Raw genomic sequence first — 12502 nt, 5'->3', positions numbered from 1 at the left:
ATTCTCGGGCAGGGGCTGTTGACCATCCAAGCCAACAGCCCGCTTTCGCTGGAGGTGACATTCCTGCTCAAGTGACTCTGAGAAAGGAGCTATGAAAGGCCTTCCTGGACTTTTGCTACCTCAGGGACTGCAGGCAGTGCACCCTGGACAAAGGGGGTGATATTTGAATCTAAGTTTTTATTTGACTTTGCAAATAAACTCAATTTTAAGCCAAAAGAAAGGGAAAGCGACATAAAGCACTCAGAATAGAGGCCTGAAAAACTGTATATTAAGCCTATAGAATCCTGCAACAGAATGTAGAGAGTGCATTACATTGACAAGGTCATATTACTGTGTCCTGACAGCGCATTAAACCTATAGGGTCCTATCGTTGAATCTAGAGGATATTTTAAATCAGATTCTAACGTCCTTACATTGTGTAAATAAGGATTGACTGCGGGAGACAAGGAAGAGATTAGGATTGTGATTATTGCTTAGAATGGAAAGGAGACAGACAGACAGACAGACAGACAGACAGACAGACAGACAGACAGACAGACAGACAGACAGACAGACAGACAGATGGTTGGCCAGTCAGTCGGTCAGTCGTGAATGCCATTGATTTCATCTTCCATTCTGTTATGTCACCAGGTTACTGTTATTACAAACTGAGGGAGCAGATGGAAGTGGAGAATTCCAAATGCTTGAAGATCTGCAAACAACCCTGCAAGTGAGTACTGTCAATACTGTCCAGAAAGGCCATTTGGGCCTAGATTCCATACTAGACTGCATCACGCCCCGCTTCGGTCACTGTTGCAGAAGCCCAGTCCAGTCACCAGTCACGTTGCATGTGAACTGTTACCCTATCCCCACAGTTGGTGACATTCAAATGTTCAGACAAGATCTATTATAAAAAAGGCGCCGTTCAAAATGCTTGCGGGGGTGGACAGGGCAAGATGGTCACCCTGGTCATCCACCAAGAGGTCACCTGCTCAATGTGCCCATTGGACTCTTTCACCAGGGGAACATGTGATAGAGTTACATGAATGGAGAAAGCAAAAGGGATGTCAGAGTTGGAGACCAACACGTTCCTCCTTCCCTCTGCACAAGTCTAAGGGTCCAAGGGAACTGTGTTACACATGTACATTGGGCCTGATTTAATTAACAATAACTGTTACAAGTACCCCTTGTTGTGATCACTCCAGATCTCAAGGCAGTGTGTGTACCACTGTTACCAAGTCATATATATTATCAAGCTCTCAGATTCCGCCCATAAGCCAGCTGATCTCAGTCAGGTGGCAGCACAGGTACCATTACACTGGAAAGAGAGGTCAGTGTCATTAACATACAATGTATGCTGGCATAATGGTGGAGGCACAGTAGCAGGAAGAGGGTGGAAGAGGGCAAGGAAATGGAGGGGGCTGAGCAATATGTAGACCTAGTCATTTAAGACAAGGAAGGTTTAAGTCAATGGAGGGTGAGGCAATGGTGTATGTGCAATATATAGACCTAGTTGCTTCAGGGATGAGACAACGTAGGTTTAGGTGCACTGGAGGGAGAGGCAATAACAAGTTAAGACAATTAAGGATTCTTGGAATAGAAAGTAAAGCAAAGGAAGGAGAGGAACCTGGGCAATGAATAGTCCTAGACTATTGAAAGAGGACAATGAAGGGGATAAGCCAACTGAGGGGTGAGCCAAGGGAGGGTGAATTTATAGAATGTTGGGCAATGAAGGTGAGGGAGATAGGGCAACTGATGGTGAGATGATGCCGAGTGGATGAATGATGCAAGGCAACAGAAGGTGAAACATTGGAGAGTGAGGTACAGCGGGATCTTACAAATGGAATGATAAAGTATTAAACGGAGTATGAATCGATGGAAGGTGAAGTTTTGAGTGTAAGACTATAAAATCCAATACAGTGAAAGATGCAGCAAAGAAGGGTGAGGCAATGCTAGGTGAAGGATTGGAAGTTGATGCCTTGCAGGGGAGGCACTGAAGATGGAGGTAATGTGGGGCCAAGCATTGAATCGTTAAGGCAATAGATGATGACACCAAGGCCATGGAGGGTGAATACTAGAGGATAAAAAGTAGAGGTTCACTTGTGAAGAAAGGTTCTGACACCAATGTATTTTGAGGATGTTTACGTAAGTTTGGAGAAGATAATTTAAAAGTGGATGAGGAATTGGGTCAAATTACATCAAAGGTTCAAAAGTTCTTTGTTGGTCACATACACCAATTGGTGCAGTGAAATGCAGCGCATTAAATTGCAGCGCATTAAAAAGAATACAACATAACAATAATAAAGAAATGTAAACATTAAAACATCCCCCCACAATGGTTCCCCATTATGAGGGAAGGCACAAAGTCCAATTCCCATCCCCATGTCCACCCATAGTCGGGCCTATTGAGGCCTCCGCAGTCGCCTTTACGGTGGCCCGGTTGTTGTTAAAAAAAACCAAGGGAGAAAGGAGCAAATTAGGGAGGGGAAAGTAATTGTCTGGGGGAATGTTGAGAGAGATGGGGGGGAAATAGAAAGAGAAGAGATAACTGGAGAGAAAGAGAGGGAGAGAAAGTGGAGAGAGATATGGGGAATGAGAGAGAAAGAAGGAGGGAGAGACTTAGAGATGGACAGGGAGAGGTGGAGAGAATGAGAGAGGTGGAATAGAAAATAGCGAAAATGAAGGAGGGGAGAGATTGTAAGGCGATAAAAGGAATATGAATGAGCCATAGAGAGGGCAGACAGACAACAGACAACAGACAAACTGTAGGAGGGAGCCTGTGGGTTGAGCAGCAGCAGTAGTGGGAAAGACTTTGTTGAAGATTTCAGATTGAGACACTTCATCAGTATTCCTCCAACAATTCAAGAGAGTTTATTGTCCTGTGTCCTTGATAGGACAATGAAATTCTTGCTTTGCTTCAGCACAACAGAACATAGTAGGCATTACAGTTTGTATTTTGCTCCAAATTCCAGCATCTGCTGTATCTTGTGCACCCGGGAGGAATGATTAAGGTGAAGAGCGTAAGAGAGTAGTTGAAATCAGTGATGGTCTTTGAAGTAAACCAACTCACAACTTCTTTCCCTACAGTGAGACCCAGTATAGACTGACCATCTCTATGGCAGATTGGCCATCGGAATCCGCAGAGGTAGGCCCAAGTACTTACTCCATCTTAAAGAGTATCTTCCCCATTGCCTAAGTTTGTACCAGGACTGAGTAACAAAGTGTCCAGAATTCATCCCCCTGCTGCCCATGCTGATACAACTGGGGAACCACTGCCCTCATTTGAGATGCATTGGAGTTAACTGGCTGGTCAGGGGGAAAGTGTCTCATTACTCACTGTCCACATTAACATTGCTCACCTTTGATATGTGGGCGGAAACCGGAGCACCTGGGGGAACCCACGCGGTCACAGGGAGAATGCAAATTCCACGCAGACAGTACCAGAGGTCAGGATCAAACCCAGGTTTGAACATGTCCCTAGATTTCCTTCCCTTCCCTAACGGAAGGGTATCAGCATTGGATTGAAGGTGGAACCTGACCCCGAGCAGTCTCTTGTACAGCACAAGAGAAAAAACATTTTCTGAAGGTCAGAGGAAGCAGAAAGTACAGCAATGTTTCCCATTAAAAGCAGGTTAATTTCTTCAGATAAGAATGCAACGAGTAAAGGATTATGTACATACAATCATTATCAGTCCCTTAAAGTAACTCAATCATCAAGGTTAATTGGTAGGAGGTTTACCCAGTCACCTCAACTCTGCAGAAACACTCTGGCTGGCTGTAACACTGTCACAGTACAGAGCTAAGGAATTTCAGTCCAATGCTTTACGGATATTTCCATAAGACTAATGATATAACATGACTGATGAATAAGGGAACACTATTTATATTATACGGTGACTCATTCGGGCGGCACACTGGTGTAGCAGGCAGTACTGCTGCCTCGCAGATCGGGCCACCCAATTATCTCATGACCTCAGGTGCTGTCTAAGTGGAGTTTTCACATTTTCTTTGTGAACATGTGGGTTTTCAAGGGTGCTGTAGTTTCCCCCACATCCCAGACATATTAGTTGCTAGGTTATTTGACTACTGTTAATTGTTCTGAGTGCGTAGTTCGGCTGTTGGCATGTGAACGAGAATAGGTAGCAGGGGAATAATCGGGGGAATGGGATTTAAGGGATTGTCTGTAGAGTCGTTGTGGACTCAATGAACCAAATGGCTTCCGTCAATGCCACAACAAATTATGAAATATTTATTCTGAAAAGCCTATAATAACTGTGTCTGAGTTTATTTCTCAATCTGAATTTCAGAATTGGATTTACTCCATCTTATCTTACGAGAGGGATTTCTCAACTGTTTCCGTAAACAGGTGAGTTTATGGTTGGCTGAAGTCTCTTCTCTGAAACAATCAGAGAAGGTTTTATTCCTTGATGGGGGGCACAGTAGCACAGCGGGAGAGTTGCTGTCTCACAGCGCCAGAGACCATGGTTCGATTCTGACAACGGATGCCCTCGGTACGGAGTTTGTACGTTCTTCCTGTGACCACGTGGGTTTTCTCCGGGTGCTCCAGGTTCATCCCACACTCCAAAGATGTACAGGTTTGTAAGTTTATTGGCTTTGGTAAAGATTGCGAATTGTCCCTAGTGTGTAGGATGGTGCTCGTGTACAGGGATCACTGGTCGGCACGGACTCGCTGGGCCGAAGGGCCTGTTTCCCCGCTGTACCTCTAAACTAAAACAAAACTAAAAGTTGGAGGAAACTTTGATCCTTACAATGCTTGGTACCCTCTGTTTCAAGAGGCACATTGGAGCAATGCAGCATCCAACTCACATCTCACTGTCACAAATTAGGGGAGCACTTCTCATGTGACAATTATGGCCCTACGGTGTTTAATTGGAGTATTATGAGAAAGAAAATTGAGGGCCTAGAAAGAATAAGCATTGAAGGTGGAGCGAGGATCTAAATGAGAGGTTTACAATCATGAAATAATCGACAGAATCCTCACCTGCTCTGCCGATTACATAATGTCTCCATAGTATCGCACTAAGGGGTTTTAGATGGTGCCGTACTTATTGGACTAGTATAGGGCGGCATAGCTGCGCAGCGGTAGAGTTGCTGCTTCACAGCACCAGAGGACCAGGTTCGATCTTGACTCTGGGTGCTGTATGCATGGAGTTTGTATGTTTTCTCTATGATCACGTGGGTTTTCTCTGGCTGCTCCAACACACTCCAAAGACGTGTAGGTTTGTAGGTTAATTGGCTTCTGTAAATTGCCCCTAGTGCATAGGATAGAACTAGTGTACGGGTGATCGCGGTCAATGCAGACTCGGTGGGCTATAGGGCCTGTGTCCACGCTGTATCTCTACCTAAACTAGACTCACCTAAACTATTGGGGCTATTAATGAATTGATTTATTGTTTATTCCATATTATCTACGTCTATTGTGTTTACAGGCTTGTTGTGCTGTCTCAAGTGCGAATTTCATTGTTCCGTTGTTGGTGCATAAACACTTTTGACTCTCTTGACTGTTGGGAAGGTCAATGAGGAGAAGCGGTTTCTCTCAGGAGAAGAGTTTGGAGCAAGAAGGTGTTTGATTGAACTTTAGATTATGGGGATATTGCAAAGGCATGCTGGGCAAGGAGATAGGTAACAAACATAACCATAAGCATAAGGCAGTTTGAACATGACGATAAAACCCATCAGAAAGAGCATTTAACCATGATCCTAATTGTTTCTTACAGACCAAGCATCCTGACATTAAACCTGTATTTCCAAGAGATTAATTTCAGGACAATACAAGAAAACCCAGCTTTGACGGTAGGTTTGCATAGTAAATATCATGCTATTTCATGTGTTTAAGAAGGAACTGCAGATGCTGGAAAATCGAAGGTACACAAAAATGCTGGAGAAACTCAGCGGGTGCAGCAGCATCTATGGAGCGAAGGAAATAGGCAACGTTTCGGGCCGAAACCGAAGGGTTTCGGCCCTAAACGTTGCCTATTTCCTTCGCTCCATAGATGCTGCTGCACCCGCTGAGTTTCTCCAACATTTTTATGTACCTTCATGCTATTTAATGTCCGTTCTACCTGTTATGATGAGGTTGTAGACTATATGTTACACATGGGGTGTGCAGAACCAAGAGGGGTGTCCTTTCTTCCCAGACTTCGAACGATATTTATTTATGGGGTAGAATCCATGAGAGGGAAAATGGTTCGGAGATTGTGAAAGGAATTTCATTGGGTGGGATAGGGTCCCATGTGTGGATTTGCAATCTAAGAAACCGCTTCTCCTCTTCCAGATCGACTGGCTTCCCTCCAATCTGGGCGGACAGTTTGGGTTCTGGATGGGCGGCTCGGTCCTGTGCATCATTGAGCTGGTGGAGATCATGATCGACTGCCTGTGGATCACGGTCATCAAGGGGGTGAAGTGGTGTTCGGAGCGTAGGTCCCGCCGAGCACGGGCGCACCTTTCCCACCCGCCGCCAACCGTGAGCCAGGTGGTCGAGGAGCAGGTGAACGATGGGTTCCAGCCGGAGCAGGAAGAAAACCACGTGGAAAGGCCATGTACCCAGGCTGTGCCAGGTACCCCACCTCCACAGTACGACTCTCTCCGCATCTTTGCAATCAAGCAACATGTCAACGATTGGGACTGAGCCGCTAGCGACCGATGTTTGACCCACGTTCCATAGACGTTTGTAATGGATTTCAAATGGGGGGGGCTGGAGGCAGAAACACTTGCTTGAACCGGGGTGGCATAATAGAGCTGTCTCTGCAGACAGTCGTACCAGCTACATCAGTTAAGAACATAATTTGCATCTTTCAAGATGCCTTAAATCTCTTCAGAGGGAATGGTATTTATTCACCTATTGCGGGAAACACAACGACTGATTTGCCAAGGGTACACACTCACAAATCAGCACCCCAATACCTAAGCAGATAGTCCTTTGCATTGAGGTCCAACTCAAACACAACTGTGCTACGGACAGGCGCTGCTGAGAAGATTGAAACTGTAATAGTTAGTCACAGGTACACAGAAAACTATGAGAAACTAAGCATCTAATGTTCTACAATATGGGTTTCAATGAAATTACTTGCGCTATGAAATAAAAATATATTTATTTTTTGAAAATGTTTTCTTTGAAAGATAGTAATAAATTTATGACATGGAGATACAAGACTGGCAGATGCTGGAATCTCGAGTTTAAAAGTGAACTCAGTGGGTCAGGCAGCATCTATGGAGTTAAATGGACAGATGGCGTTTCAGATCGGGACCCTTCTTCAGACGTGGAGAGGAGATAGCTGGTAGATGAGGTGAGGGAAAGGAGTGGTGCAAGAGCATTCAAGTGATAGGTGGATAGAGGTGAAGGGGTTTAGTTGGCAGATGAGTCAGGTGGGAGAGAGATGATTCATCTGCTAATCAACCCTTCCTCACCTGTGTCACCCTATCACTTGGTTTCTTGTGCCCCACCCCTTCTCCTCCACTCTTTCTGCTAGCTATCTGCCCTGTAACAGACAACCCACCCTATCAATATCTCTCATAATTTCATTATACTTTTATCAAGTCTCCCTTCAACCTCCGGCAATCCAAGTTTGAAATACTCTAATCTCAAGGCATCATTTTGGTAAACCTCCTCTGCACCCTTTCCAAAGCCTCCACATCCTTCTGGTAATGGGGAAACCAGAATTGCACGCAATACACCAAATCTAGACTCGCCAATGTCCGATAAACCTGCATCATTACTTCCTGACTTTTAAACGCAATGTCCCATTAAATGAAGGCAAGCATACCATATGCCTTCTTTACCAATCTAACTACATTCATGGAGTTATGGACATGGACCTCCAGGTCCCTCTGTGCATCAATGCTGTTAAGGGCTTTGCCATTAATTGGAGATTTTCCAGTTCCTGTGGAGCTCGCTGGTCACAGACCTTCAGCCTAAATATTGTATTCCACCACTATCAGTAAAACAGGTCTGAATCCAAACAACCAAGTCACTGTTAATTCCATGCATCCTAATATTCAAGGTCAGTTTACCATGGGGGTCTTTATCAAATGCCTTACTAAAATCCATTGGATCCAGCACCCTACACCGATCAATCATCTTCGTTACGTCCTCAACAACCTCGATCAAGTTAGTAAGATACAATCTGCCGTGCACAAAGCCATTCTGATTATCTCTGATTAACCCATTCTCATCCAAATAGGAGTACATCCTATCCTGAAGAATCTTCTACTAAAGCCGAATATGAGGCCCATCAGTATATATAGTTTCCTAGATTCTCTCTACTTCCCTTCTTGATCAAAAAACATGCCATGCTATGAATGAAACATAATTAGATAATTTTAAAATAAAATCTACAGATGCGGGAACCAAAAATAAAAATAAAAACAAAAATGAAGGGAGCATTCAGCAGGTTTAGGCGGCATCCGTGGAATGAGAAACACGGTTAACATTTTAGATTTGAGGTCCCTCATCAGAGCTGGGGCGGTGAGGACACAAGTTTGAAGTTTTCGTTTTTGGTGGTGGGGTATGGAAAGGGCACACTGACAAAGTAAAGCCAGGATGCCTAGGTGGTTTTACTGTTTATGGAGCCCTCCACTTCACAAATTAATAAGAGAGGTGGGAGAGAGGGAAGACAAACAATCTGGGATTTAAAAGCTGTGAAATGTAAGTCAGAACTGTTGCAGAGAACTGAGGACAAAAGGAAAATATTGGACAAGTCCAGCTAATCCGACATTGACGGTGGGGAAAAAGAGTTAATATTGCAAATGGGTAATCTTTCAGCAGAACTGGCCCATTCTGATACAAATAGAAAAAGCTATCTAAAAAATGTATAATATCCATTACAAGTCCAGACTCCCACAGCTATCTTGACGATACCTCCACCCACCCCGATATTCTCAAGGGCACAAGGAACTGCAGATGCTGGGATGTTGAGTAAAGTATAACGTGCTGGGGACGGACTTTGCAAGGTCTCCATTCCACTCTCCATTCTAGCTGCTTTGATGAAGAGTTTCCCCCAAGTGCCTCCGAGATACAATTCCTTTTTCCTCAGTTGCACGGTGGTGCAGCAGCAGAGTTGCTGCCTGACAGCACCAGAGACCCAGGTTCAATCCTGACTATGGATGCTGTCTTTACAGAGCTTGAACATTCTCCCCATGGCCACGTGGATTTTACCCGGGTGCTCCGGTTTCCTCCCACATCCCAAAGATGTTCAGATTTCCTGATTGGCTTCGGTAAAAATTGTAAATTGTCCCTAGTGTGTAGACGTGTTAGTGTACGGGGATCGCTGGTCGTCACGGACTCAATGGGCCAACGGGCCTGTTTCTGCGCTGTTTCTCGAAAACTAAAAAAACATATGAATGGCTCAATGAAAAACATGGGCAACTGGTCAGGCACACGGATAGGACAGGTTTAGAAGGATATGGGCCAAAAGCAGGCAGGGGACTAGTGTAGAGGGGGCATTTGATAGGCATGGGCAAGTCGGGCCAAAGGGCCTGTTTCCAGGCTGTATGAATTTAGACTTTAAAGATACAGCACGGAAACAGGCCCTTCAGCCCACCAAGTTTGCGCTGATTGCCTCGCAGACTAATACTATCCTACACACTAGGGACAATTTACAATTTTTTACTGAAGCCAAAATAACCTACAAACCTGTCTGTCTTTGGAGTGTGGAAGGGAACCAGAGCACCTGGAGTAAACCCACGCGGTCACAGGGAGAATGTACAATGTCCGTAGAGGCAGCACCCGTAGAACCTGGGTCTCTGGCGCTGTAAGGCTGAAACTCTACCCCTGTGCCCCATCAGCTCAATGAATTCTGTTCTGTAAAAGGCATTAACCAAGCACTCTCATCCTGCAAATATGTTGAACTTTATTTAACTGGGGCTGGAAATGGGTAGGGTCTTTGATAATCTATTGCCTTCGTAGCCTCTGCCAGAATCCACTGGATTAACCTTGTTCAAGCCAGCACCTTCTCTCCAGAGCTGCATCTTCTTTCATCACAGCAATCAATCATGTTAACATGTTTTGGTCTCGTAATAAATGAGGCACAAAAACAGGTCAGTTTCTAGATGTTCAAATTGATTTAAAATGAGGCCACACGTTTCTCAGTTATTGCAAAGCAATAGAAATTTTTATCTGTAATCTAACAACAACAAAGTTGTTCGAATTATTCTATTGCCTGGTTTAGTACAGCATTTTTAACTCATAATCCATCAAGATTTCATCTTCTGTAAATACACCCATTGGTGCTTTTCAGTTTTGTGTAAGTAATAATCCATCAAAATTAAGTTTACATAACATTAATTTAAAATATAAATTACCGAAATAAAACATTGATCACTATAATCAGTTACAAATTTAAAGTTTGCCAGATTTTGTGATATTCCCAGATTGTGACATGACGTATATTTGATCGAAATCAGTTCAAAACCAAGACAAAACTTAAAGCATTTCAAAACTAAAACTCATAAAGAAGCCTGTGCTTGTAAAAAGTACACTGAAAATAAACTTATCACAAGCACATTTTAACACTTTCAAACAAAAGAAATGTTGTATAAATGTTCTTAAACGTGATGCCTTTAGGCGTTTAGCAGATGTACATAAGTGCCACAATAGTGAAGTTATCATGTGCAGGATGGAACTACAGGTTTATACCGAAGATAGACACAAAAAGCCGGAGTAAATCAGCAGGACAGGCAGCATAAGTTATCAAACTGGACTCATGATCTGGAGCCCTCGACTTATCGACAAGAACTATCACCATGGAATATAAATTTGGTTAATTAAATAATTGTGATAAATAATGTATCAGTAATGATGATTCATGAAACTAACCAACTGCTGTACAAATACGATTGTTTCACTAATATCTTTCAGCGAAGTACAAAGCATGCATTCTGTGTTATAGTTCATGACATGGTGGCACAGTGGTAGAGTTGCTGCCTTACAGCACTTTCAGCACTGGAGATCTGGGTTCGATCCCGATTGCGGGTACTGTCAACGGAGTTCGTACGTCCTCCCCGTGACCGCGTGGGTTATCTCGGAGATCTTCAGGGATGAGGGAATGGGAGGGATGGAGAGGGAGAAGGAAGCTCATGTCGGAATATGTTTACCTGCATGTAACTGGGAGAGGGGTGCAGAGATAGAGGGGCGCAGAGAGAGAGAGGGGGGCAGAGAGAGAGAGGGGGGCAAGAGAGAGGAGGGGGCATAGAGGAAGAGAAGGGGGGGGCAGAGAGAGGGGGGGAGAGAGGAGGAAGGATGAGAAGAGGAGGGGGCGAGAGAGAGAGTGGTTTGCAGAGAGGGTGGGCAGAGAGAGAAGGTGGCAGAAGAGAGATGGTGGGCGATGAGAGAGAGGGGGCAGAGATAGATGGTTCAGAGAGAGGTGGGGGTGCGATGAGAGAAGGGGGTGAATGGGTTGGTCAGAGAGAGTATAGTTAGGGGCTGAGATGGCAGAGTCTGTGTTAAGAGAGAGAGGGGGGCAGAGAGATTGCGCAAGTCAGGGAGCATCTGTATCTAACCAAATGTGACGTCAGGTGGAACTGAAGTCAATGGGCATCAAGGACAAGTGGTTGGGGTTCAACTTTGTCAAAAGGAAGATGGTAATGGTTGTTGTTGGTCAAATATCCCAGCCCCAGGGAAGCATCTCCCAAACCTGCAACCTAGAAAGGCAAGGACCTCAGGTGAATGGAAACGCCACTATCTGCATCTTCCCCTCCACATCACATACCACCCCAACACAGAAATAAGGGTGGCACAGGGGCACAAGAGAACCAGGTTCGATTGAGTACGGGTGCTGTCTGTATGAAGTTTGCACGTTCTCCCTGTGACCGTGTGAGTTTTCCCTGGGTGCTCCGGTTTCCTTCCACGTTCCAAAGACGTGCAGGTTTGTAGGTTAATTTGGCTTCTGTAAATTGTCCCTAGTGTGTAGGATAGAACTGGTGCATAGGTGATCATTGGTCGGCGCGGACCCGGTGGGCCGAAGGGCCTCTCTCCACGCTGTATCTCTAAATTAAACTGAACAATAAATTGCCTTGCCTTGCCTTTATCGTCACTGGGTTTAAATCTGTAAACTCTCTCCCAACAACACTGTGGGGGCACCTTGAGCAGAGGGACTGCTACAGATCAAATTAAAATGGGTAATTAAGGATGGCCAATAAATGTCGACATTTCCAGCAATGCCCAGATGCCAAAAAAAATGCAATTAAAAGCTCTTCCAGAAAAATATAGCAAAGGTTAGATACAAACACTCGGGTATTGCACTGATTAGTTACAGAGATATGTAAAGTGTTGTAGCAAGTCTTCTATTTATATTGAATCACCTTTTGTTCCAAGAATGAATTACATGTGTAAAGGACTGCTGAACAAGGTGGTAATTAGACACTTTAAACTGAGCCAGGGTTGGTCTAGTTGGAACTGCATTTGAGATCCTGATAACATTGATGCTTTATGTTTCACACCAAGCATCATAAAATGCTTCCTGTGGTAATAGTCTGCGGCTGTTGTTCAACCCTAGTTTAATTTAGA

The 12502-nt window shown here is 44.4% G+C and overlaps 1 protein-coding gene across 2 annotated transcripts in view; it reads left to right on the top strand.

Annotated features, from left to right (window-relative positions):
- Nucleotides 1–7044, top strand: part of scnn1b (sodium channel epithelial 1 subunit beta) — a 29072-nt gene extending 22028 nt beyond the window's left edge. For both annotated transcript variants that reach the window (XM_033040894.1, XM_033040895.1), the window contains exons 10-14: nucleotides 631–709; nucleotides 3067–3124; nucleotides 4287–4345; nucleotides 5718–5793; nucleotides 6275–7044. In XM_033040894.1, coding sequence (XP_032896785.1) covers nucleotides 631–709; nucleotides 3067–3124; nucleotides 4287–4345; nucleotides 5718–5793; nucleotides 6275–6628 — 626 coding nt within the window. In that variant the 3' untranslated portion in view covers nucleotides 6629–7044. The remainder of the gene's footprint in view (nucleotides 1–630; nucleotides 710–3066; nucleotides 3125–4286; nucleotides 4346–5717; nucleotides 5794–6274) is intronic.
- Nucleotides 7045–12502: the final 5458 nt, after the last annotated feature.

This window comes from Amblyraja radiata, chromosome 22 (genome assembly GCF_010909765.2).
Source record: "Amblyraja radiata isolate CabotCenter1 chromosome 22, sAmbRad1.1.pri, whole genome shotgun sequence".
In the NCBI taxonomy this organism is placed as follows: domain Eukaryota; kingdom Metazoa; phylum Chordata; class Chondrichthyes; order Rajiformes; family Rajidae; genus Amblyraja; species Amblyraja radiata.
This window is presented reverse-complemented; position numbering and strand designations above follow the sequence as displayed.